This window comes from Cyprinodon tularosa, unplaced genomic scaffold (genome assembly GCF_016077235.1).
Source record: "Cyprinodon tularosa strain WSP-4 unplaced genomic scaffold, ASM1607723v1 ctg235, whole genome shotgun sequence".
In the NCBI taxonomy this organism is placed as follows: domain Eukaryota; kingdom Metazoa; phylum Chordata; class Actinopteri; order Cyprinodontiformes; family Cyprinodontidae; genus Cyprinodon; species Cyprinodon tularosa.
Window position 1 is genome coordinate 307,502 of NW_024038880.1, and position 27,457 is coordinate 334,958.

At 46.0% G+C, this 27,457-nt stretch overlaps 1 protein-coding gene across 1 annotated transcript in view; it reads left to right on the forward strand.

Moving 5' to 3' along the window:
- The first annotated feature begins 9,418 nt into the window (after positions 1–9,418).
- znf608 (zinc finger protein 608) overlaps positions 9,419–27,457 on the forward strand; it is an 88,711-nt gene continuing 70,672 nt past the window's right edge. Inside the window, exon 1 of the mRNA XM_038287111.1 lies at positions 9,419–10,253. Coding sequence (XP_038143039.1) covers positions 9,486–10,253 — 768 coding nt within the window. The 5' untranslated portion in view covers positions 9,419–9,485. The remainder of the gene's footprint in view (positions 10,254–27,457) is intronic.

The following is a 27,457-nucleotide window of genomic DNA, read 5'->3' on the forward strand; positions in this document are numbered from 1 at the left end:
TCTTTTTGTTTTCTAGTAAAGTCTAAAACAGCGGTTGAAAAGTTGTCCTGAGTTTACCGTCAGACAAAGAGTTAGAAAAAGAGGCGGTCTGTGAGCAGCGATCAGTTAGTAAAGCAAACAAACAGAGGACACGTGTCTGGGGTCGTCCACCCAAACATGTCCAACTGTGTTTATCTGAGACCAAACCAACAGTGTTTGCAGAAACACAGAGTTTGAAACGTGTTATGATGCAACGGCAGCTCAGTGGCTGCGCTGAAAGCTGGTGACCTGAAGCACGTTTACAGTCCTGATCAAACGTTTCTGCAGCAACACAAACATAGCCATCTTATTGTGCAGGAAATGCACTGTTTCCTCTGAGCTTTATGAGCTTAGAAAGGTTCATTCACGTGAGATTTCCAGAGGACTTCACCATTGAAATTCACCAGAGCTATAGTGAACCTGACAATGCCCACATGCATGGCAGCTGGATGCTGGAATACATCGGGGAAAAGTGAAAAAAAGAGTTATTCCACCTTTCTGATTCCTGATCCTCCACGGACGGGTTGGTCGTTGGATCGCCAACTTGAAGAGGGAGGATTTGCCATCGAACTTCTGGCCAGAGAAAAAACCCGTAATATGTAGCCAACATTTGGAAGAAGAATGTTTTCAAGATGACTTGGATAATAGCGCGTTGTGACAAACACCAGATACAGCACTGGGACTTGATCAACAGCCGATACCGCACCGTGACGTCACTAACCAGTAGGTGGCAGTAGTGTTCTTTGACAAACATGGATGCCTCCAGTAAAGCACATTCACATGAAAATTACTCTGAATTAAAAACACTGATCATTTATTGAACAGGATGGAATCATTTCAGATTTAAAGAACTTTCAGAAGTTTGAATTCTGAATATGAGCGACTTTTCCTTTAAAAATAGAAAGCATCGCCTGTATTTCCTGTGTCTATCTTCTGGACTAACGTCACATAATTGGTCATCAATGTAGATAACATTTCACGTTTTTAATACATTCTACATTCAAAGTCTAAGTTAGTCCTTTTGGTTTCTAAATAATCACTACTGTAAATGGAAAGTAGTCACAACTTAAAAAGTTTTGAATTAATATTTTTTATTATTCTCTGTGATAAAAACAATAAAAACCTTAAAAATCTCAAAGTAAAATATGCAATAAAATTTCTGAATACCTTTTTTTCTAAAATGCCTTTATTTTCATTTTTTTTCTTGCATCATTTTGATCCAGTTAGAAGTATTAATTTCTAGATTTTCTCATGTCTATTTTTGCATCCTTGCCTCATTTAAGATCTGTTTTATAGAAATCCTATACCTTTGTTTGAATTAACTAGTCTATGTGGGAAAAGGGGTAAAAAAAAGTGAGGTTCAGAACTTATGCTGAAGAAAAAACTTATCTTCAGGTAGAACCGTCAAAATAATTTACATTCTACTGTGTATGTGTGAAAACAAAAGTATTTCTAGTTGCAGTTCTGATTTTTTAGCAGTTAAATCACAAAACCAGGGATTAAATTCAGTTTATTTCTATAGCACCAATTCACATCATGTCATCTCAGGTCACTTTCCAGCTCACCAGATCATCCAGTCAGATTGATTCAAAGTTTTCTATCTAAGGAAAACCAGCTGATTGCATCGACTCATTGACTCTTCAGCAATCCCTCACACTAAGCATGCTTGTAGCGACAGTGGAGAGGAAAAACTCCCTTTGAACAGGAAGAAACCTCCAGCAGAATCAGGCTCAGTGTGAGCGGCCATCTGCTGAGGCCCACTGGGGTTCAAGGAGACAGAAGCAGACATAGAAAAAGAAGCATAGATACAAAAGGCAACTGTCAACCAGCTCCACAGGCGGCCCCGTCCAGGAAACACACAGCCAGGCAGACGAGCTCCGAGCCAGCTCCCATGTCAGAGGATGAAGAGAGCACATCCAGTTAGTCACAGTCAGAGAAACAGGACTACACTGGAAAACAGGCCAAGCTCCAACATCTAGAAACAAAGGTGTTGATGGCAGCAGCACAGCTGATATTTCTCTCCAGGATGGAGTCACAGCCAAACAGGAACAGACCAGATGAAGCTACTATGAGAAAAAGCAGAGAGAGCAGAACGTTAGAGATTGAACTAACAGATTCTGCAGAGTGGGAGAATAGAGATAGAATGAAGCAGAATGATGAAAAAGGGGTCCCTATGTCCTCCGGCAGTCTAAGCCTATAGCAGCAGAACTATAGAGATAGCTCAGGATAACCTAAGTATTTTGGAAGAGGTATAAGAAAGGTAACCTGACAACAGCCAGATGCATGTCTCACTCCGCCTAGCTCCACTCACATACATCTGGGAACCCGCCATAGGAATTGCCTTTACTGAAGGCTGGGCCTTATCAAAACTCCTTGCATGTGATTGGATAAGCCACTTGTCTGTCATCTTTATTGACGTGCTATTTCAACCACTCACACCGAAGCTAACCCGTGACGCTGTGAGAGGAGGAGCCATTTGGTAGATCAAGCTCTTGCCAAATCCGGTCGGGAGAAGGGCGAAAACATCGTTTCCACCAACAAAAGCCTTCAAAGCCGCTCTCTGATGTTCTTTTAATGAAACAATATCAGATAGATTGGACAACACAGAAGAAATAGCAGCATCAATGCTAACGCTTGCTTCCTCAATGCGAGCCGCCATTGTTGTTGGAATCTCACGGTCGCTTCTCCACTCCAGGACACACCCGCCCTGCGTCCTGATTGGACAGACCATAAATTCGGTTGGGGAAATCACTTTCAATGAGCGGGTTCCCAGATGTATGTGAGTGGAGCTGGGCGGAGCGAGACATGCATCTGGCTGTTGTCAGGTTATAAGAAAGGAAGCTTTCTCAATTTAAATATGAATGTCATTTGAATAGAGAAAGCTTCCTGGAGAGGTGGAGAAACGTCTTCAAATCTTGGAAACCAAGTCCAGTAGATTATTGTTGAACTTTTACGGAATGACTATGACCTGGATGACTGAGAATCTTCATCAGCAACGTCCTCTCACTTTGCATGTTTCCTTTACAACATGCAAGTACTCTCCAGATTTAGCAGTCTTCTGACCTGCGGACTTGAACCTTCTTCCGTATGTTATGTCACAGAGAGGTTTACGGCGTCATGGTTCTCCCCTTTTGGGTCTCTGAGTTTTTAGTTTTCAGTTATTCTGTGTTGTTGATCTTTGGTTTTTTAGGGCTCCATTATATTCAAGTAGTCTTTAGTTACTCTCTTGTGTTTGCTTCCTTTCCCCTTGGCTTCCTTCTAGTTAGTTCCACTCACACCTGATCCATATGCCGCTCATTAACCCATCTGTTCCCTTTATATACACCACCTCCGCAGTCACTCAGTGCTGGTTAGTTGCTTCTTCGTCCCTGGCCTCCCACGTGAGTTTTACCTGATGCTTTCTGTTTTATTGGTTCCTGGTATTTAGTATTTTTGGATGTCTGCCTTAGTTATTCATTAAACCAACAAGAACTATATCTGCAACAAGTTCACTGCGACACTCTGCTGCAGGAGGATAACAGGCCTTTAGTGTGAGAATTGGGAATGGGCCTTAGATTTAAACCTGATTTCCCAGGGTTCTTTTAAAGTTTGCTGATCAGATACCAAACATCCAGGTTGCATAACGCCCCCTTGTGGGCTTCATTATAAAGAGCATAATTTATTGTAGACTTTCTGTCATTTTCTGAAGAATAAAAAAATGATGAGATCTACAAGCAGGGAAAGACAAACAACAGCGCCCCCTGGTGACGGTAATATCCTGGTTCAATAGGGAAAAAAAATCCCCTGAGTTCATCTAAAAACACTGATATTTCTTTATTAGGACATTGATGTAATATTTATATTTAAAAAATACAAATAAAAATATGTAAACCAGAGTTTAATTGTTTATTTTCACCAAAATAACTAATTTAGATTCATTTTTATGTCTAATGGCCTTGAGGGCTGTGGGGGTATAGGTGTCTGATGCTCAAACAGGGGCTCCATCAGAGGCTCCATCAGGGCTCCATCAGGGGCTCCATCAGGGGCTCCATCAGGGGCTCCATCAGAGGCTCCATCAGAGGCTCCATCAGAGGCTCCATCAGGGGCTCCATCAGGGCTCCATCAGAGGCTCCATCAGAGGCTCCATCAGAGGCTCCATCAGAGGCTCCATCAGGGCTCCATCAGAGGCTCCATCAGGGCTCCATCAGAGGCTCCATCAGAGGCTCCATCAGAGGCTCCGTCAGAGGCTCCATCAGAGGCTCCATCAGAGGCTCCATCAGGGCTCCATCAGAGGCTCCATCAGAGGCTCCATCAGGGCTCCATCAGAGGCTCCATCAGAGGCTCCATCAGGGGCTCCATCAGGGGCTCCATCAGGGGCTCCATCAGAGGCTCCATCAGGGGCTCCATCAGAGGCTCCATAAGGGCTCCATCAGGGCTCCATCAGGGGCTCCATCAGAGGCTCCATCAGGGCTCCATCAGAAGCTCCATCAGGGCTCCATCAGGGGCTCCATCAGGGGCTCCATCAGAGGCTCCATCAGGGCTCCATCAGGGCTCCATCAGGGCTCCATCAGAGGCTCCATCAGGGCTCCATCAGAGGCTCCATCAGAGGCTCCATCAGAGGCTCCATCAGAGGCTCCATCAGGGGCTCCATCAGAGGCTCCATCAGAGGCTCCATCAGAGGCTCCATCAGGGCTCCATCAGAGCTCCATCAGGGGCTCCATCAGGGGCTCCATCAGGGGCTCCATCAGGGCTCCATCAGGGGCTCCATCAGAGGCTCCATCAGGGCTCCATCAGAGGCTCCATCAGGGGCTCCATCAGAGGCTCCATCAGGGCTCCATCAGGGGCTCCATCAGAGCTCCATCAGGGCTCCATCAGGGGCTCCATCAGAGGCTCCATCAGAGGCTCCATCAGGGGCTCCATCAGGGCTCCATCAGAGGCTCCATCAGAGGCTCCATCAGAGGCTCCATCAGAGGCTCCATCAGGGCTCCATCAGGGCTCCATCAGAGGCTCCATCAGGGCTCCATCAGAGGCTCCATCAGGGCTCCATCAGAGGCTCCATCAGAGGCTCCATCAGGGCTCCATCAGAGGCTCCATCAGAGGCTCCATCAGAGGCTCCATCAGAGGCTCCATCAGGGCTCCATCAGAGGCTCCATCAGGGCTCCATCAGAGGCTCCATCAGAGGCTCCATCAGAGGCTCCATCAGGGGCTCCATCAGAGGCTCCATCAGAGGCTCCATCAGGGGCTCCATCAGAGGCTCCATCAGGGGCTCCATCAGAGGCTCCATCAGAGGCTCCATCAGAGGCTCCATCAGGGGCTCCATCAGAGGCTCCATCAGAGGCTCCATCAGAGGCTCCATCAGGGGCTCCATCAGAGGCTCCATCAGAGGCTCCATCAGAGGCTCCATCAGGGGCTCCATCAGGGGCTCCATCAGAGCTCCATCAGGGCTCCATCAGAGGCTCCATCAGGGCTCCATCAGAGGCTCCATCAGGGGCTCAATCAGGGGCTCCATCAGAGGCTCCATCAGGGCTCCATCAGGGGCTCCATCAGAGCTCCATCAGGGCTCCATCAGGGGCTCCATCAGAGGCTCCATCAGAGGCTCCATCAGGGGCTCCATCAGGGCTCCATCAGAGGCTCCATCAGAGGCTCCATCAGGGCTCCATCAGAGGCTCCATCAGGGCTCCATCAGGGCTCCATCAGGGCTCCATCAGAGGCTCCATCAGGGCTCCATCAGAGGCTCCATCAGGGCTCCATCAGAGGCTCCATCAGGGCTCCATCAGAGGCTCCATCAGAGGCTCCATCAGAGGCTCCATCAGGGCTCCATCAGAGGCTCCATCAGAGGCTCCATCAGGGCTCCATCAGAGGCTCCATCAGGGGCTCCATCAGAGGCTCCATCAGGGCTCCATCAGAGGCTCCATCAGAGGCTCCATCAGAGGCTCCATCAGAGGCTCCATCAGAGGCTCCATCAGGGCTCCATCAGAGGCTCCATCAGAGGCTCCATCAGAGGCTCCATCAGAGCTCCATCAGAGGCTCCATCAGAGGCTCCATCAGAGGCTCCATCAGGGGCTCCATCAGAGGCTCCATCAGAGGCTCCATCAGAGGCTCCATCAGAGGCTCCATCAGGGGCTCCATCAGAGGCTCCATCAGAGGCTCCATCAGAGGCTCCATCAGAGGCTCCATCAGGGCTCCATCAGAGGCTCCATCAGAGGCTCCATCAGGGCTCCATCAGAGGCTCCATCAGGGCTCCATCAGAGGCTCCATCAGAGGCTCCATCAGAGGCTCCATCAGAGGCTCCATCAGAGGCTCCATCAGGGGCTCCATCAGAGGCTCCATCAGGGCTCCATCAGAAGCTCCATCAGGGGCTCCATCAGAGGCTCCATCAGGGCTCCATCAGAGGCTCCATCAGGGGCTCCATCAGGGCTCCATCAGAGGCTCCATCAGAGGCTCCATCAGAGGCTCCATCAGGGGCTCCATCAGGGGCTCCATCAGGGGCTCCATCAGGGCTCCATCAGAGGCTCCATCAGGGGCTCCATCAGGGGCTCCATCAGGGCTCCATCAGGGCTCCATAAGGGCTCCATCAGAGGCTCCATCAGGGCTCCATCAGAGGCTCTATCAGAGGCTCCATCAGAGGCTCCATCAGGGCTCCATCAGAGGCTCCATCAGAGGCTCCATCAGAGGCTCCATCAGAGGCTCCATCAGGGCTCCATCAGAGGCTCCATCAGAGGCTCCATCAGGGCTCCATCAGAGGCTCCATCAGAGGCTCCATCAGGGCTCCATCAGAGGCTCCATCAGAGGCTCCATCAGAGGCTCCATCAGAGGCTCCATCAGGGGCTCCATCAGAGGCTCCATCAGGGCTCCATCAGAGGCTCCATCAGAGGCTCCATCAGAGGCTCCATCAGGGCTCCATCAGGGCTCCATCAGAGGCTCCATCAGAGGCTCCATCAGAGGCTCCATCAGAGGCTCCATCAGAGGCTCCATCAGGGCTCCATCAGAGGCTCCATCAGAGGCTCCATCAGGGGCTCCATCAGGGGCTCCATCAGAGGCTCCATCAGAGGCTCCATCAGGGGCTCCATCAGAGGCTCCATCAGAGGCTCCATCAGGGGCTCCATCAGGGGCTCCATCAGGGGCTCCATCAGGGGCTCCATCAGAGGCTCCATCAGAGGCTCCAACAGAGGCTCCATCAGAGGCTCCATCAGAGGCTCCATCAGAGGCTCCATCAGGGGCTCCATCAGAGGCTCCATAAGGGCTCCATCAGAGGCTCCATCAGAGGCTCCATCAGGGGCTCCATCAGGGGCTCCATCAGGGGCTCCATCAGAGGCTCCATCAGAGGCTCCAACAGAGGCTCCATCAGAGGCTCCATCAGAGGCTCCATCAGGGGCTCCATCAGAGGCTCCATCAGAGGCTCCATCAGAGGCTCCATCAGGGGCTCCATCAGGGCTCCATCAGAGGCTCCATCAGAGGCTCCATCAGAGGCTCCATCAGGGGCTCCATCAGGGGCTCCATCAGGGGCTCCATCAGGGCTCCATCAGAGGCTCCATCAGGGGCTCCATCAGGGGCTCCATCAGGGCTCCATCAGGGCTCCATCAGAGGCTCCATCAGGGCTCCATCAGAGGCTCCATCAGGGCTCCATCAGAGGCTCTATCAGAGGCTCCATCAGAGGCTCCATCAGGGCTCCATCAGAGGCTCCATCAGAGGCTCCATCAGAGGCTCCATCAGAGGCTCCATCAGAGGCTCCATCAGGGGCTCCATCAGAGGGCTCCATCCAGGAGGCTCCATCTGAGGGCCTCCTTCAGAGGCTCCATCAGGGGGCTCCATCAGAGGAAGGCTCCAATCATGAGGCTCATCAGAGGCAATGGGGCTCCATCAGAGGCTCCATCAGGGCTCCATCAGGGGCTCCATCAGAGGCTCCATCAGAGGCTCCATCAGAGGCTCCATCAGAGGCTCCATCAGGGGCTCCATCAGAGGCTCCATCAGGGCTCCATCAGAGGCTCCATCAGAGGCTCCATCAGGGCTCCATCAGGGGCTCCATCAGGGCTCCATCAGAAGGCAGAGGCCCATCAGAGGCTCCATCAGAGGCTCCATCAGAAGGCTCCATCAGGGCTCCATCAGAGGCTCCATCAGAGGCTCCATCAGGGGGCTCCATCAGGGCTCCATCTGAGGCTCCATCAGAGGCTCCATCAGGGGCTCCATCAGAGGCTCCATCAAGGCTCCATCAGGGGCTCCATCAGGGGCTCCATCAGGGGCTCCATCAGGGCTCCATCAGAGGCTCCATCAGAGGCTCCAACAGAGGCTCCATCAGAGGCTCCATCAGAGGCTCCATCAGAGGCTCCATCAGGGGCTCCATCAGAGGCTCCATAAGGGCTCCATCAGAGGCTCCATCAGAGGCTCCATCAGGGGCTCCATCAGGGGCTCCATCAGAGGCTCCATCAGAGGCTCCATCAGGGGCTCCATCAGAGGCTCCATCAGAGGCTCCATCAGGGCTCCATCAGAGGCTCCATCAGAGGCTCCAACAGAGGCTCCATCAGAGGCTCCATCAGAGGCTCCATCAGAGGCTCCATCAGAGGCTCCATCAGGGGCTCCATCAGGGGCTCCATCAGGGGCTCCATCAGAGGCTCCATCAGGGCTCCATCAGAGGCTCCATCAGAGGCTCCATCAGGGCTCCATCAGAGGCTCCATCAGAGGCTCCATCAGAGGCTCCATCAGAGGCTCCATCAGAGGCTCCATCAGAGGCTCCATCAGAGGCTCCATCAGGGGCTCCATCAGAGGCTCCATCAGAGGCTCCATCAGAGGCTCCATCAGGGGCTCCATCAGGGCTCCATCAGAGGCTCCATCAGAGGCTCCATCAGAGGCTCCATCAGGGGCTCCATCAGGGGCTCCATCAGGGGCTCCATCAGGGCTCCATCAGAGGCTCCATCAGGGGCTCCATCAGGGGCTCCATCAGGGCTCCATCAGGGCTCCATCAGAGGCTCCATCAGGGCTCCATCAGAGGCTCCATCAGGGCTCCATCAGAGGCTCTATCAGAGGCTCCATCAGAGGCTCCATCAGGGCTCCATCAGAGGCTCCATCAGAGGCTCCATCAGAGGCTCCATCAGAGGCTCCATCAGGGCTCCATCAGAGGCTCCATCAGAGGCTCCATCAGAGGCTCCATCAGGGGCTCCATCAGAGGCTCCATCAGAGGCTCCAACAGAGGCTCCATCAGAGGCTCCATCAGAGGCTCCATCAGAGGCTCCATCAGGGGCTCCATCAGGGGCTCCATCAGGGGCTCCATCAGGGGCTCCATCAGAGGCTCCATCAGAGGCTCCAACAGAGGCTCCATCAGAGGCTCCATCAGAGGCTCCATCAGAGCCTCCATCAGGGGCTCCATCAGGGGCTCCATCAGGGGCTCCATCAGGGGCTCCTCCACCTCTGAGCTTCACTGCGGCTGCTGGCGCTCCGATGATGACCTGAATGCTGATGATCGCGGAGATCAACAAAGGAGAGGAGAGGAGGAGATGAAACGTTTCCTGAGAGCTGAGGAGAATGGAGAGCTGCTGACAGACTGCAGGGAGCTGTCACCCAACCACACCGCCTCCTCCTCCTCCTCCTCCTCCTCCTGCATCTCCTCCTCCTCCTCCTCAGCCCACAGACACGCGGCCCTGTCCTCGCTCCAGACCCGGGGACCAGGCGGCGGGTCGGAGCCGAGGAGATCCGCGCTCAAACGCAGCCGAGGCGGCCAGGACGGAAGGGAGGATCCGGAGGGGGCGGCGGATCATCCGGAAGCGCGTCCGGGGCTCGGTGTTCATCTGCGGCCGCAGCCTCAAGGGCGCAGCGGCGGAGGCGCAGAAGAGATGATTTCAGCGGCCGGCAGGGATGCGGACGGAAACAATAACAGCAGCGGCGGGATGCAGGAGCCCGGCGCGGCCGCACCTCCTGCGGCCAAAGGCAAGGAGGACAGGAAGGGCAAGAACCTGATCCGGGGCTGGAAGAGAGACCGGGACGCACCCGTTGCGCCCGGCCGGGTCAGGAAGGAGAAGCCCGGCGATGATGGCCCGTCTCCTCCGCCCTCCTCCGCCTTCCTGCCGGAGCATCACCTGGGCCCCGGACACTGCCTCGGCCCCGTGCCGGAGCCCCGGATCCCCGCGGGGGAAAGCACCACCATCCCCGGAGCCTCCGGGAAACCAGCGCCGGACTGTGGAGTAAAGAACGGCGCGGGAGCTATTGTTGTCAGGCGGCTGCACGACGAGCCTCCAGCGGCCAAGAAACACAGAGGAGCCGAGAAGGTAGGCATGGTCCGGGTCTGGATGAGGGGGATGCATGCATGGGCTGGGAGCTGCAGGGTGGAGGCCACAGAGAAGCAAACAGCTGGATTCCTTTTGTTGTCATTGTTCCACAAATATCTGATCTCCTTCTGCAGGAGGTGAGATAAAGGGAAGCCTCCTCCTCTTTATTAGAGACTCAGTTTCTCCTTTACTCTGAACCAGAAGGACAGCAGCTCTGAATGAATTATAACACACCTCTAATGCAACAATCACTGTCTCTGCAGGCTTTGTTTGCTCTTCCCATGTGAGAAAACAGACATGGTGTTTAATCAGTTCACATTCTCATGTCATCAGACCCGTTAAAGGTAGAATCTGGCAGCTTATGGAGCCTGGAATAAGTCATCCAGAGAGAGAAGATGGAGGAAGATGGAGGGGGGTGGGGGGTATGATGGAGAGCGAGGAATTTGATTTGACAGCAGAGGACGCAGGCTGGAGGAGTCTGGGAGACAAAGGAGGAGCAGGATGTCCAGGAGGAGCTGGTGTCTGAAGCGTCCCTGCAGCTGACAGCAGAGAGGCTGCTTTGTTTATTTGTTGATCTGAAGGATTCCCGTTCACTGCTCTGAACATCCCTCCCTGTCATCATGTCCACTCTGTTTATGGCTGGACTGCAGCAGCTTTTACGTCATCAAACACCAAGAACTCTCATTGCTGGGAATGTTTTAACCTGTGGGTGCTGCAGGATTTACCTTTCTAATCTTCTCTTAGATCACAGAAAAGGAGCCATCTATGCATCCTGTGGACAGTTATTAGCTTACTGTTTGCATTTAAACCAACTGATGCCTTTGTTCACTGATATGCAACCAAATAATTAACAGAGCTGGAACCTTAATAGATGTAGATAACCAGATTGAAACTCCATTTTTTTTTTTTTTTTTTTTTTACAAATAAACCTGATGATTTGCATGATAATCAGATCAGTTAAGTAACTTTAGCCACTTTAGCTGGGAGCAGGGGTGGATTTAGGAAATCTGGGGCCCTAGGCAAAGACAGGCAGTTAATAGAATCAGTGTATTCTCATTAGTTGTATTCTTATTAGTTCGTATGAAATGGTACGAAGAGTTATCCCCCGTCATTTTGTACGTTTTAGACGATTTTTTCGTCGCATTTCGTCGTATTTTTACGTCTTGCCTTGAGACAAGATATCCTTGCGCATGCGCATCTTACGCACCATTAAATAACATAGAATTTAACATACAATTTACCCTGACCCTAAGATACAAAACAGCAAGCAACCTAGTTAGAGACCTGAAGAAGGGATTATTGCACTGTTTATCCTAGTTTTACGTCCGTCCACGGATCTGCTCTTTACGTACGAAATACTGTGCATAACTTTTCGTACGATTTCATACAAACTGATAATGAGAAATGTTAATAGAATAGACATCCATTATCTGTTCTAGGTTGTGTCCCTCTCTTCTTGTCCCTTTTCTTCTTGTTTTCCTCTCTATGTTTTGTACTCAGCTGACTTTTCATGCTGTCTCTAAAGGAATGAAAGATTTTTTCCAAGCACTAAGCTCACTTAGCTGATTGCTCCTTCCTGTGTTTCCAAAAAGGCCAAAGTAAATAACCCAGTCCTTCTTTTCACTGTAGACAAGCCATGATCTGCTTATCTGTTCTCCATTTTTCATTTGGATGAAATAATAGCTGCATGAATCATGACAGCAGACAAGATAGAGGAGAGCAGGAGGCGGGGTTACCAGAGATGGGAAGTAACGAAGTACAAATACTTTTTCTGATATTTTTACTTTACTTTACTACTTATTTTTATGGCAACTTTTTACTTCTACTCCTTACATTTTTACCTAAATATCTGTACTTTCTACTCCTTACATTTAAAAAATTGTCTCGTTACTTTAGTTTTGAATCATTTCAATGGAGTTACCGTTATTATTTTTCACGTCATCAATACCAAATTCAATCTAATTGGATGTGAATCTACGTTGCATTTGACGCACCACTACAAGATGAATCGACAGATTCGGCGGTATTCATTGGCGGCAAATCATTGCAGCTTGGTGGCGGTGGCGTTAGCATAGTAGCATGGACGACGAGATGATTGAAAATGAACACAACGGAGATCTAGTCCTATTGGCAGACATCCATTTAAAATGTAGGCAACGGCATGAAAAAAGTGGTTTCTACTTTTACTTTTATACTTTAAGTAAATTTACAAGCCTGTACTTTGTTACTTTTACTTGAGTAAAGAAGTTTAATCAGTACTTCCACTTTTACCAGAGGATTTTTTTACACAAGTATCTGTACTTTTACTCAAGTACGGAATGTGCCATCTCTGGGGGTTACCAATCTACTCGCTCTGGAGAGCAGAGTTCGCTGCTTTTAGATGTTGTCTCCAAAGTCTCCAGTAGCAGAAAAAAGTCTCTAGATTTGGCGCTAGGAGCTTTTTAGAAATCAAAGTGCTAGAGGGGTCTGAAAAGTGGCTAAATATAGCGACTAAAGCGCTAAGTTGGCAACACTGCTCTTTGCATGGTTTGTTTTCAAATGGTTTGCTGCTGTCTGTTTGGACCTTTCTGAACATGTGCAGCAAATGGACTGATCCAATATGGTGGACACTGAAGGGGGGGGCTGAGACACACTTTTAATGAAATGATTTTTATCAAAAACATAATTAATGTGCACAAATAAGGAATAGTTGTATTAACCATACATGTAAAACAAGTTTTACGGGGCCCCCAGGAACTTGGGGCCCTAGGAAACTGCCTAGCATTGCCTAATGGTAAATCGCCGCTGGTTGGGATGGCAGCCTGGTCAATGAAAAACATGCAAAGCTCATTATTTTCTCAAAATCATAGATACAAACGCTCTGTTTCATGTCATCATGGGGTTCTGGTGTAGCTCTGGCTGCATTGAGCCGATCATTTTAGAAGATCTGTTGGTCTCTGTTTCCCCTGAATGTTTTCCAGCCACGGGACGTACTGTAGTTCACAGATGTTAAGCAGGGAGGTGTTACGTTTCAGGGCTTTGGAGAGACCATCCGGAAACCCCAAATTCTGATATCAAAGGAGCAGAACTGGTTCCATTAACTCCTTCCAGCCATCCTGTAGCAGCAGAGTAGCCCTGATCATCACACTACCACCACCATGTTTGACAGATTTAGTTTTACACTAAAAGTAGTGAGAAATGTTGACCTTTCAGCCCTAAAAATCTTTAATCAATTAAAGATCTCTTTCTTTGATTCAAAAGAGAAATTAAATATAGTAACTCAGGATTTATTTTCAAGGAGTTGCTTTATTTTAAAGATGTAGGCAGGAAGGATCTTCTGCAGCGGTCTGTATTGCAGCAGGTTTGGAAAAGCCTCTGATTAAAGACGCACTGTTTTTTTTTAAAACAGTCTGATGAAGAGGATGCTCACTGCTGTCCATAATTTTCATGATTTTATGTAGAATTAGACTTTGTGAAATAATCTCCAGAGGTTCTAGAAGAGTTCCTAGAACAGAGCCGACCTTCTTTATTAGCATGTTGAGCTTTTTGAAGTCATTAGCTCTAATACTGTTACTCCAGCAGATGATGGCACACTAAAAAAAAAGAATGCAACCGTTTTTGGTATTTACTTGATCATATTTAGTTACTTTAACACATATTTTTCATGGTAGCAGGGTAGAACATTCAACAATTGTGTTAGAGTACCTAAATATGATTAAGTAAATGCCAAAAAATGGTTGCATTCTTTCTTTAATGCAGAAGAGATCCCACTCTCCACAACAGACTGATAGAAGATACGTAGCATCTTGCTGCAAACACTGAAGGACCTAAGCTTTTTTTGGTAACTCATTCTTATCTCTCATGACCTTCGTTTGGAGCCTGTGAGGCTAAGAACAGACATATCTCAACAATTTTTACTCCACAAAGTCTTCACCAGGGGGCGTAGACCAACCATTAGAGGGTCTTCATCAGGTGTGTCGTCGGCCTGTAGCTGCTGAGGTCTTTTGGATGTTTTATCTTTGGCAAACAGAGGTCTTCCAAAGCTGTGGTTCTTTTCGTAGCCTCAGGCTTAAGTTTAACATGTAGCACAAAATGCCATAAGGTTCATCTCCACAACAACAGAAGCCTGGAGCTGATGCCATCTGAACCCTCAGCCTTTTGCACCTTGATCGTTTGCACATGGGTTATACCTAACAATAAAACCACTGTAGTTTTCTCCTCTTTTATATTCTCAGACTCAAGCTACACCATATTGCTGATTAGCTGCCAGCAAGCTTCACCCCCTGATGTGATGCAACAAAAATAACAAACAACTATGAGCTGCTAGCTACAGTGGAGTTTGCTTAAGATGCATTTACACATAGTAGGAAAACAGCATCTGTCTCTTTATCCACCCATCCTTTCATGGTTACAGGGAAGATGGCATCCATCTTCAGTGTTCGTTGGGGAAGAGACAGGTAGCCAGTAGGGATGTGCCGATACCAGATTTCTTAAAAACCAAGTACGATTACAAGTACTTCAACTTCAGTACTTGCCGATACCGAGTACCGATACCGAGTAATATTAAGTGCCATTAACTTCTCAGAATTAATTTAAACTTTTTTTATTTTCATTCGGCTCAAACAGAAATACTGTTTTATTAGGTTACTTGTGTTGTAACTATTAGGGTTTGTTCCTCCCCTTGAAAACTTTGATTTGCATATTTTGCAAACAGCCTGACTTTTGTTGTCCTCGTTCATTTGGAAATATTTCCAAATAGCGAACATGGCTAACCGGCTAACTCTCTTTTTGTGTTCGCTCCCTCCTTCTCTATACTCTGACTGGTGGGTTCTTGACGTCACACTGCGGTCTTCTTCGCTGCCTCAAATGTATGCTTGTATCCGGATGCAAGTACGAGTACAAACACGTGGTATCGGGCCAGATGCCGATACCAGTATCGGCATCGGTGCATCCGTATTGTATTGGGAGAACATGCAGCTCCATGCAGGAAGGTCTCAGTCCTGCAGCTGTGGACAGACATTATGTGCTTATTAGAGCCCAGAAAACATGAATTTAAATGTGCTGAAATAAGGCAGCAATTCATTAAGACATAGTTCTGCCTCGTGGAACAGCAGGTGATTGTATTTCCATCTGACAAACAGAGCTGATGTTGTTCCTAAAGCTCCGGAATAACAACGTCTAAAATGAGGAAGAAATGAACCCAGTCCACGCTGAGAGGAATGAAATCATTCAGCTGCTGCAGAAGCTCAGACTTTCATCTGCGTGACAACAAGACGCTCCTGGATTTGCCTGTGAGTGACAGCGGATGCTCTGCTTAGTTTCACTGTCCGTCTGTCAACCTGGGTCCCTGCAGGCTGAGGGGACCCAAGAAGAAAAGACTTTTCCTTCTGCTGGATCGGGACGGACATTAATAGAAGCCGATCAGCTTCCAGCTGCTTCTCCGTGCTCGTTAAAATGATTTATTTTGTGTGAAACTCTCTCTGCTCTGCTCAGACTTGAACCTGTCAGGTTTCAGGTGGTCTGTTCTGACCTGACCCCCATGGTGGCATGGATGGTGTTTGGTGTATTCAGGAGAACTTGTCACAGTTTAAATGTGATTCCTCAGCTAATGAGCTCATTTACAGTTGGCAAACATTGAAACGGTGACTTTCAGCAAACATATCAGTGACTGTTTCCATCCTGAGGGAATCCTCTAGCTGATGTTTTATCCCTTTACTTCAATCCATTCAGGATTATTCGTTTTCTTTCTGCTGACGCTCTTTTTATTGTTAATCCACGGCTGAGTTCATGTTTGCATCTCATTAAGCTTAAAGATGGAGGATTCCTGAACCTAACAAAGCTCTTCCTAACGACTGATGTCGATAACCAGCTGAGGCAAAGTGTGAAGCAGAGAAAGAAGTTGCTGAAACCAAGAGGGACGCTAATGGCTAAAACTTATTTTATATAGAAAGAAAAGGCAAATACCAAAAAAAATGTATATTTTTGGTTTACTTCTACTCCTGCAGTTGTCCATAGAAAGCGGAAATATTTGCAGTTTTATTAGACATAATAAAATCATCTGTCTAAGCATCCTGGACTCTCGGGTGGATCCTGGTTCCCACGATTGACCTTCATGGCGGTCACCTGACCTGAATTCAACCAATAACCTGATCTGCAGTAGCCTCATGAGACCATCCTGATCTCGCGAGCTTTCAAGGTTTCACTCGCTAATCAGTCTGGAGACTCTCCGTTAAAGAAAATTTGGAGCCGTTCGCCAAACGAACGTCCAATCAGCGTTGGCTTTGAGGCGGGTTGAGGTGTGACGCAATGAGAAGCGCGACAGTTCAGTCTAAACAACATGGCGGCTTCAGCCGATGAAACTAGCGTTAGCGTGGCTATCGAGCAAGTTTTATGGGAATTACAGAGTATTTCTTCACTGAAAGAAGAGCAAAACACTGCTCTGGAGGCTTTTCTCAGAGGAAAAGATGTTTTTGCTCTTCTCCCGACTGGTTTCACCAAGAGCTTTGATCTATCAATTGGCTCCTCTTCGTCGTCGCTCTGTTAGTACGTCATATGCTTCGTTGATCTGATTGGTTTATTTGGCCCGTCTATCACCAACATAGGCCAATCAGCTAACCAGTATTTTCGCCCCTTCCCAAAATTACTTCAACGGAAGGTTTCCAGGTGGATATGCGGAGCAAAGGTTAGTAATTAGGGGGGGTCCCCGCTCCATTTCGGGGGTCCTTGGCCTGGAAAACGTTGAAGACCCCTCTCAGAATAAAACTGAGCTCTTGCTTTCTTCTGTCTGTAGTCTGTTGGATGACTGAAGGAGGCTTCTGGACATTCTAATTTAGCTTCTCTTCACACTAAGGTCATCAGACCTCGCCAGGTTCCCTCATGTGTGTCCAGACTTCCCCTTGAGGCCGATAATCTGCAGCTCTCTGATGGAGTTTCATTCTCAAACAATATGTGCTGTAGCAAACCTTCCCTTCAGACCGTCATCTAGCAGGAAGCCTTTTAGAAACACGCCTGGAGTTCTGCAGCTGCTAAATGTCTCCATGCAGATTTCCAAAGGGAGGTCAGACCATCCACGGTCTGACTCATCCCTGCAAAGACAGCAGTGAGACCTGCTGTGAGAAATTATTCACGCTAAGAGAAACTAGTCAGACTCCGGATGCTTTGACACGTAGAGTAAAAAAATGTTGCTGTTGCTTCGTTTTATTACATTAGCAGAAAAGATAAAGATATTTCTTTAATGATAGAATAGATAATATGTTCTGATTATCCATTAAACATAACCTCATCTGGATTAAAAAGGGAATCAATTGCTTAAAAACATAAAGATATATTGAACTTAACTTCACTGTACGGAAGCGTGTTGCATTCACCATAATTACCGGATCAGTATCTCAAAATTGTGAGATATTATCTCATAATTAAGAGATAATAGGTTGAAGATTGATCTAAAATAAACAAACTATCACTGGTAAAAGTATTTTTAGCTCTGATTTTGACTATTTTTCTTGTTTTCACATCATATATATTTAGTCCTTTGCTGCATCCAGGTTGTTCTTTCCTTTCTTTGTACATTTATTTTGTTTATTTTTATTTGTTTACTTGTTCCTTTTCCTTTAATTTTAGTTTTAAGTCATATTGCATTAATTATATTCTGGCCTATCGTTATCTGCCTAGATGTTACAGATGATCTCCTACCAGGTTAAAGGTTACTTTAGTTTGGTCTGTGTTTCCTGGTGATGGGGGCCCCCATGGGGGATTGATGTTGGGGTTCATAGGGGCTTAGATTAGGATTCATTAGTTTGAGACATGTCTTCTTGGTTCAGGGTTTGGAGGATGGATGTAAGAACTAAATAGGTTTGTTCAGATTTGGGTTGGTTCTGCTTGTCTCCCCAGAATGAAGGGGATGACCTCCTGGGTCCTCATCACACCGTAAGGAAAAATCGCAGCATCCGTATTTTCAAAACAATTCACTAACATGGACTATGTTCGCTTAAAGATGTCGCCATATTAATGACTATACAATTCCATACACACAAATGTGTGTTTTATGAAAAAGTAAATTACTGGGCTGCATAGAATATGTAATAAAAGCTCAAAGATTACATTTTAATCCTGCAAGAATTTCAGCTTCAAGTCAATCTAAGCAGTTTAATAATAATAAAATCCACAGAAACTCCTTTGGGCTTTGCACCCCAGTGGAGCTCAATGCAGAGTAAATTCTGGATCAGCCCCCCCACCAAATCAGGGGCTTATTTCTCCGCTCCTCCACTTCCTACCGGTGGGTAGGTGTTTCCTTTATAGCAAGCTGGGTATTTGTGTGTCCCGGCTAGCTTTGGGTGGCTGTTTGGCTGGGGCCTGGGCCCCTTGGCTATGTTGGCCTCTGCTGAGGGTGCAGTGCACTTTGATCTCAGGTTTCTGGGTCCATGGTTGGATCTGCTCTGGCTCTTGAACTCTGAGGAATCTTTGGACGTCAGGGGGCATGGTGTTCTTCATGTCTGGAGGCCAGGTCTGCTGCTCCTCACGCCTGCTAATGAACATTGAACACACCTTCACGGGGCTACACAGCGACATTCTGTATTTAGTGCTGCAGTTTCCCTTAAATACATTTTTGTATTTGTGATTCCGGTGTACATTTACATTGTTTTTATTAATGCATTTGTTATTTTTTGGAGTATTTTTCTTTTTCCTCTTTTTATTCAATTTGATTTCAATTCAGTTTATTTCTATAGCTCCAATTCACATCATGTCATCTCAGGTCACTTTCCAGTTCAACCAGATCATCCAGTCAGATTGATTCAAAGTTTTCTATCTAAGCAAAACCAGCTGATTGCATCGACTCATTGACTCTTCAGCAATCCCTCACACTAAGCATGCTTGGAGCGACAGTGGAGAGGAAAAACTCCCTTTGAACAGGAAGAAACCTCCAGCAGAACCAGGCTCAGTGTGAGCGGCCATCTGCTGAGGCCCACTGGGGTTCAAGGAGACAGAAGCAGACATAGAAAAAGAAGCATAGATACAAAAGGCAACTGTCAACCAGCTCCACAGGCGGCCCCGTCCAGGAAACACACAGCCAGGCAGACGAGCTCCGAGCCAGCTCCCATGTCAGAGGATGAAGAGAGCACATCCAGTTAGTCACAGTCAGAGAAACAGGACTACACTGGAAAACAGGCCAAGCTCCAACATCTAGAAACAAAGGTGTTGATGGCAGCAGCACAGCTGATATTTCTCTCCAGGATGGAGTCACAGCCAAACAGGAACAGACCAGATGAAGCTACTATGAGAAAAAGCAGAGAGAGCAGAACGTTAGAGATTGAACTAACAGATTCTGCAGAGTGGGAGAATAGAGATAGAATGAAGCAGAATGATGAAAAATGGGTCCCTATGTCCTCCAGCAGTCTAAGCCTATAGCAGCAGAACTATAGAGATAGATCAGGATAACCTGAGCCACTCTAACTAGAAGCTTTATCAAAAAGGAAAGTTTTAAGCCTAGCCTTAAAAGTAGACAGGGTGTCTGCCTCACGGACTAAGGTGTGCTTAGAAGTGCTTGGATCCCTTTAATTTCCTTCCTTTTTTTATGGTCATAAGTGGAGAAACTTCCTCATGTTGAGATTTATGTTTTTTCTGACATTTAAGAAGAATTAAACTTTTTGAGCTATAAGTTGCCTTAATTTAATCCCAAATTACGAGTTAATTGTTGAAGGTTGTTAATCCCTGAGAGGTTTTCTCTGCCTCCATTTACTGCCAGTGGTCCCGCGTTGCTGGTTGATATTTTCATTGTTTCTTTGCTGTTAATTTATCTCAACTGGGAGCTGCTGGAAGGCGTTTTTCTCTGGCTGCAAACGCCTGTGATTGACAGGAAGTTATTGGTTGGAAAAATGGAAATCAGACAGGCAGAGAGCAGGAGGAGACTCCCTGGTGAATTTCAGAGAAAGGCGAAGCTTCACATGTTTGTTTTTTTTTCAGAATGAGCAAATGACCTTGAGAGAAAATATTCTTTCCCTTTTTTTAACAACTCTTTTTACCCTCCCACTGTAAGAACACCATGATGGTTTTCAGGTGGAACAATAGAGAATTCAGTGCAGCAAAGCCAGAAATGAAGGTTTTGTTTCTAAAACACGCTATGCTCACAACAATCAGTGAAGCTACATGAAACAAGCGTTAATGTTCTCGTTTAGAGATGGATCTGCCGGCTATTTCCTGATGTATACATATTTCTGTGGAATGAACCTCCTGAGAAACAGACGTTGCTCCATCTATCAAGCTCTGTGGAAGTTAAACAGTCTCATTGCAATCACACCTTTCTAGACGTTAAATTTATAACACTGATTTCTTAACCTGTGCAATTATGTATCTGAATGTATTTTTACCTTAAATTCACCAGCAAAAATTCAAATGGTAAAATGGTGAATGGCCTGTACTGCTATCTTTACACTACATTCAGTCATTCATTCTCACACTGATGGTGGTGAGCTGCATTGTAGCCACAGCTGCCCTGGGGCTCACTGACAGTCTAACGATCTTGCTTCAAACAGTTTTCAGTTTCACGTTTATCCACGTTTTTCTTTGTTTTCTAGCTTTATTGGTGTGTTCTGCATTTATTTCAGTTTCTTAGGTTTTTCTTTGCCTGTCATCTGTTGCCCCCTTGTGTTTTCTTTTCCCTTGGCTTCCTCGTCAGCTCAACTCACACCTGCTCCTTATCAGCTCGTTAGTCCAGCCTTTGTTCAGTCAGCCATAAAAACACTCCCTGTTCAGCCCCTCAGTACTGGTCAAAGAAATAACCAATTTAGGCCCCGTCCACACAAAGTCAAACCCTGGCCTAAACGCACAAATTTTTCACCAAACCAGCCTCTCATCCACACGAAGCAGGCGTTTCGGGGGTCTGTAAACAATCTTTTTTTTATTAAGCCTTCAGAGTGGGAAGATTTTGAAACGCCGTTTTCGCGTTTCCATCTTTACGCTCTAACCGCATATTTTTCTTACACGCATGCGTCATAGCGTCGCCTCTAAACACGCATGCGCGACACAGTATCACAGCAACAATGGCGCCGTACTGTGTTGAATGGTTGCTGCTCATGCTACTCACCCTGCTGTCGGGCTTACAACAGAATCTTCTTCTTCTGGAATATCTCCAGGAAGAACAGAGCAATATCGACCACATAGTTCAGCACCTGAATTTGACTGAACCACCAAAATGGACCCGCAGGGCAACCATGTATAAATATTACTGCGCATGCCCAACATTTCGTCGCCTATTTTTGCTTTGGCACCACAGCGCCACTTACAGGCCTGGCATACATTTTGCAGCGTTTTCATGCATTCGTGTGGACGATCACATTTATTTTACGTCTCCGTCTTTACGACAAACGTTCTGGAAAATATTAGCGTTTCGTGTTCGTTTTGACTTCGTGTGGACGGGGCCTTAGTGAGAGCAAACAGGCCTGGTCATGACAGACAGAATTCAACTGCAAAATTCAGATGCCAAAACGCGTTGACCTTTTGATGACTCAGGCCAAAGTCAAGCGGCTTTTAACCAATCAGATCAATTCAGTTTATTTCTATAGCTCCAATTCACATCATGTCATCTCAGATCACTTTCCAGTTCACCAGATCATCCAGTCAGATTGATTCAAAGTTTTCTATCTAAGGAAAACCAGCTGATTGCATCGACTCATTGACTCTTCAGCAATCCCTCACACTAAGCATGCTTGTAGCGACAGTGGAGAGGAAAAACTCCCTTTGAACAGGAAGAAACCTCCAGCAGAACCAGGCTCAGTGTGAGCGGCCATCTGCTGAGGCCCACTGGGGTTCAAGGAGACAGAAGCAGACATAGAAAAAGAAGCATAGATACAAAAGGCAGATAGCCTTTAGGCTATTTCTGGGTTCTTTTGCAGAAAGGTACACTCTCCCCGTCAAATAAATAAATAAATCTAAATCTACAGAATTACACATAGGCTGCAGTGACTTATAAATCCTCTCCCGCTGTTGTAGTATCGAAGGATGGAATCAGTTTTAACTAGGGGTGTGCATTGGCACTACCCTCACGATTCGATTCGATTACGATTCACCAGGTAACGATTCGATTCAATTCGATTCTACGATGCATTGCGATGCATCAAAATCCAATTGACTTCGTAAAATCCGAAATGTGCCCAGATATCCGCTTTCCAAGCTTTTGATGCGTTTTAATTAGGCCTACCCGTCTATCGCGGTCATCTCCATCCGCCTCAGCCATCTTGATTGTTGTTGGTATGCCCCCGGAAGTAATTGAAACTTCACAACTTGTCCATTTGAGGCCAGAAAATAAACAGTGACATAATCGATTATGGCACGTTGCCGCATCAATGCTGAATCGTGCATGCCCTGCATTGCAATGCATCGCTGAATCGATTATTGTTGACACCCCTAGTTTTAACACACACCAGTCATCTGGTTATAACGAGAAAAAGGCTTTCGTTGTTTTAGATATTGAGAAAATTAACTTGTTTTCTCGAGAAAATAACCGTGAATAAGTATCGGAGGGGCATGGCCGCTCTGGGCTTCCGTATAATTGGACTGAATGAAAAAGGCTTCAATTTCCTTAGATGGTTCAGTCTTTGTTGAGCTCGTTTCACAGCAGATGCAGTTTAAACCCCAAACTTAAGCTGATTGCAGTAAATTGTGCCTAAATATTTATCAGAGGAGATCAGCTCAACGCCTTCAATGAATAATCTGTCTAGTGTGGCGCTAACAGAGGTTGGGTGTAGCTATCTTTTTACGTCTAAAATCAAAAGTTTTTATTTTTTATTTTTTAACTCAATTAAAAATGAGAGTCCTGTCCCAGGAGTTAACTAGTCAGTGTCATGTGAAAACTTAAGATACACTGGGAAAAAAATCGAAATCTAGACCAGTCATTTTTTTCTTAAAATAAGTTAATTTGTTCTTGGATTTAGGAGGTAAAAGAGAATTTTTGCCAATGGAACAAGACAATTTACATCTAAAATAAGAAAACACAATTGCATTGTATTATTTCAAGTGCATGTTATTAAATTATCTTACTTTATAAGTAAAAATACTCATTCCATTGGCAAACTATCTCAGTTACCTACTAAAATTAAGGTTAAATACACTTAATTTAAAAAAAATTGTACTTATTTCTAGATGAGTTTTCCAGTGTAACTGTGTTCAAGAGTGTTTTACATTCATTTGTGTACAAAATATAAAGCAGAGCAGATGAACTACAACCCTGAGGTGAACCTGTTGATACAGAGACACCATCTGACCGGCGGTTATTAACAAACACTCTGTTCCCTCATAGACCAAAAATCTGAAATCCATAAAAATGGCCGCTGAGGCAGATTAAATCAATTTAAAAGCCTCTGAATCAAAAGATTTGGTTGCATGGGATTAAATGCAGGTGAAACATCTGCAAAGCAAAATGCAACGGATCAGTTTCCCATCCAACACACTGAAGAATAATAGTTTTAACAATTTTCAAACTCAAAGATGTTAATGAAACGAGTCTAAAGGTCATTTAGTTGCTTTTGTGCTTTAGTCTTGTTAACATGGATAATCTTTGAGACGTTCCAACCAGTGGGACCATGGTGTGAATCAAGAGACAGTGAAGAATATGATGTAGACCTGCACTCAATAGATCAGCTCAGTATTTTAAAGAATGGCCATAAATCTGGTCTGGGCAGGAAGCCTTCCTAATGTCAACATGTTGAATTCATGATGGCTGCTTTCAGTGCTCCAGCATCCTTTCCTCTCTCCTCACAGGAAAAGTCCTCAATGATCTGCATCTTTTCTAACGGAAACAACTATTTTAATCCAATATTAGTGTTTTTAATCGACTCTCCAAGGAACTCTGTTTCAGAATATCAGCGACGACAAACATCTGGTTTCCTGCACCTTTTTGTTTCTGCTTCCACACACTTGAATTGTGAGGCTGATTGATCTCCCCTGTATGCAGTCAGTTTCTCCATAGACCTGCTTGTTAACAACCGGATTCTTTTACCCAGGCTGTGACTCCATCCTGGAGAGAAATATCAGCTGTGCTGCTGCCATCAACACCTTTGTTTCTAGATGTTGGAGCTTGGCCTGTTTTCCAGTGTAGTCCTGTTTCTCTGACTGTGACTAACTGGATGTGCTCTCTTCATCCTCTGACATGGGAGCTGGCTCGGAGCTCGTCTGCCTGGCTGTGTGTTTCCTGGACGGGGCCGCCTTTTACAGTTGCCTTCTCTATCTATGGTCCTTTTTCTATGTGAACCCCAGTTGGCCTTGACGGACGGCCGCTCACACTGAGCCTGGTTCTGCTGGACACAGGCGTAACTTTCTGAAGGACTGGGCATGTCCCCACATATAATTTCCGCCTTTTTCCCCACTGATTTAATTTAGCCAAAGGTAACAGAGGTTGGGTGCAGCTATCAGTGTTCAGAGCGCTTTGAGTCCGTGTTTTTTCCCGCTCTCCTGCTGCTTCCTTGTCCCGCCTCTCGGTGTGACATCATCGGCCGCATTTCACTGCGTACAGAGTAGCTACATGGAGGAGGAGAGACACACAGCAGCACTCAGTGAATATTAACCAGTAGCTTCTTCGATATTTAAGTAAAAGTTGAAAAAAATTAGAGATGCCAACTAAAAATCTGTTTGTTAGACATGCAGAGCTTTTTCCGCAAAAAAGGCAGCAGATATAAGTTTATACAAGTTACCAGAGGTGGAAAAAGTACCAATACTTGGATGAAATATTACTCAAGTACAAGTAAAATTACCCATCAAAAAAATTACTCAAGTAAAAGTAATAAGTAGCTAATTTAAAATGTATTTTGAGTAAAACTTACTTAGTTACATTTAAGAAAAAAAAACTGTTGCCAACCTCGCCAAGATAGTGCTGTGGGAAACACTGACTTAAATTAAATACTTATTTTTTTTTTAGCTATTTATTTTCCCAAGCCACTCAGAGCCGCAGTATAAGGATGAAAGAGCCGCATGCGGCTCCGGAGCCGCAGGTTGCCGACCCCTGTGCTAGACAAAATTAGCAATGCCACGAAACAGGTTGTTTTGCTAATTGGCTATTAGTCATGAAAACTTTGTTTGAAGTACCAATGCACTAAATACTTACCAAAACATGCTTCCGCAGATTAGATGTGGAGTTATTTAATGCCGCCAGTTCAGTCACCTTTGGCAGACACATCTGGCATTGCATGATGATACTGTTGGCCCTCTTGGATTTAAATGAAAAGCAGTCTTTCAAATGTGGCCGAGGATTTTCGTCGTTTTGGGCACCAGAATTCGATGTTTCAGCTAGCATTTCTAGTGAAACGTTCTCTGAACCGTCGTCGCTCTCCTGATCCACCTCCATCTCGTTCCCAATCTCCTACAGAAAGACTTGGCGCCTGGTAGCCTAGATCTACATGCTGATTACGTCACTCGCTGTAGTGCTTCTGGGCCCCATTTTTTTGTCTTCCTTTCGGTTTCCAAAGTTTTTTTTTTTTTACTCAGTAACGGATGGGATTTGTAATGTAACGAAATACTTCACTCAAAACGTAATCAAGTAAAATTTAAATTACCAATTTTAATAACTACTTCAAAAATACAAAAAAACCTACTCAATACAGTAACTTGAGTAAATGTATTTCGTTACTTTCCACCTCTGCAAGTTACTAATATAATGCAAGAAGCTTGAGAAAACAGTTGAAATGTTGTGTTTTTCTTAACCAGTTCAGAAAAGCTGGGCTTCTCAGAGGACCATTACTCCCAGTTACAGCTTAAAACTAACATGTTTTTTTATAGAACAGACAGAATCAGACTGCAGAGCTTCTACATATTTTATATTTAGTTTCTGGCTCATGGTTCATAAAGAGAGAAGCAGGGATAGCTGCAGATTTAAAGGTGAAACAGATTTATGGGATATGCAACAGGCAATAAAATATATTAGCAGAAAGTTTACAGGGTATCCATATCTTTCTAGATGGATGGAATTTAAATTGTAGTTCTAGGGATGCATGATATATATTGATTTGGCATCAGAATCACCTGTTATTTGTTATATTTTCATACATTAGTGTTTTTGAGCCCTATATATAAATATATATATATTTAATCCACCGAAGGTCATCTCTGTAACTCTCTGTAAATATCAGTGTATTGTGGTTCTCTTTTGTTCTCAACAAGAGTAAAGTTTTCAATAAATATATGTGTGAGCTCATGTTTTGAAAATACAAAACCCTAATGAAGGCATCGGGGTGGAGTTAGTACAGCTCCATCAGCCCCCACCCGTCTGTCCCCACCAACTTTCATTACAAAGTTACACCCCGGCTGCTGGAGGTTTCTTCCTGTTAAAAGGGAGTTTTTCCTCTCCACTGTCGCTGCAAGCTTGCTTAGCCTGAGGGATTGCCTTTGTTCGAGTCAAGGAGTTGATTCAATCAGCTGGTTTTCCTTAGATTAAACTTTGGGTCAGTTTGACTGTATGATCTGGTAAAGGGCCTTCAGATGACGTGTGTTGTGAATTGTCGCTATAGAAATAAACTGAACGGAATTTAATTGATATTCATATAGAAGGATATTTATATTAATATATTATATATAGTTATTGCTCAGGGTATTAAGTAGTAATTGCACATTAAACATTGCAGCAGTTATTGCGGTATTAATGCTGCATTGTAGAGTCTGGTTGCAGCAGGGATGAATGACAGCAGCTCCTTTTTCCAAACAGGCTGTAAAAGTCTTTGACTAAAGGAGCTGCTCAGCTCCTCTCCAGTCTGCTGCAGAGGGTGGAAGGTGGCGTCCATGATGGATGGAAGCTTGGACAGCTCCCTCCTCTCAGCCACTGAGTCCAGAGTGCAGCCTGGGACAGAAAAGTCCTTCCTCACCAGTTTCCATCATTGGCCTGTAAATGTGGAACCAAACGACCCATTCATCGGTTACCATTGCATGTTTCCAAGCAATACAAGGCCTTGTCTATATAAGACTCAAACTCACTGCGGATCCAGACATTTGAATTGAGAAAGCTTCCTGGAGAGATGGAGAAACGTCTTCAAATCTTGAAAACCAAGTCCAGTGGATATTTTTTGAATTTTTCAGAAAGACTATGACCTGGATGACTGAGAACCTTCATCAGCACACGTCTCTTAAAGTCCCGCTCTGCGCTGCCAGGAGCCCAGCAGACGACAGCGTAGAGGAGGGCTGAGGCCAACACAGAGTAGAAGGTTTGAAGCAGGAGCCTGCTCACTGCAAAGGACCTCAGCCTCCTCAGG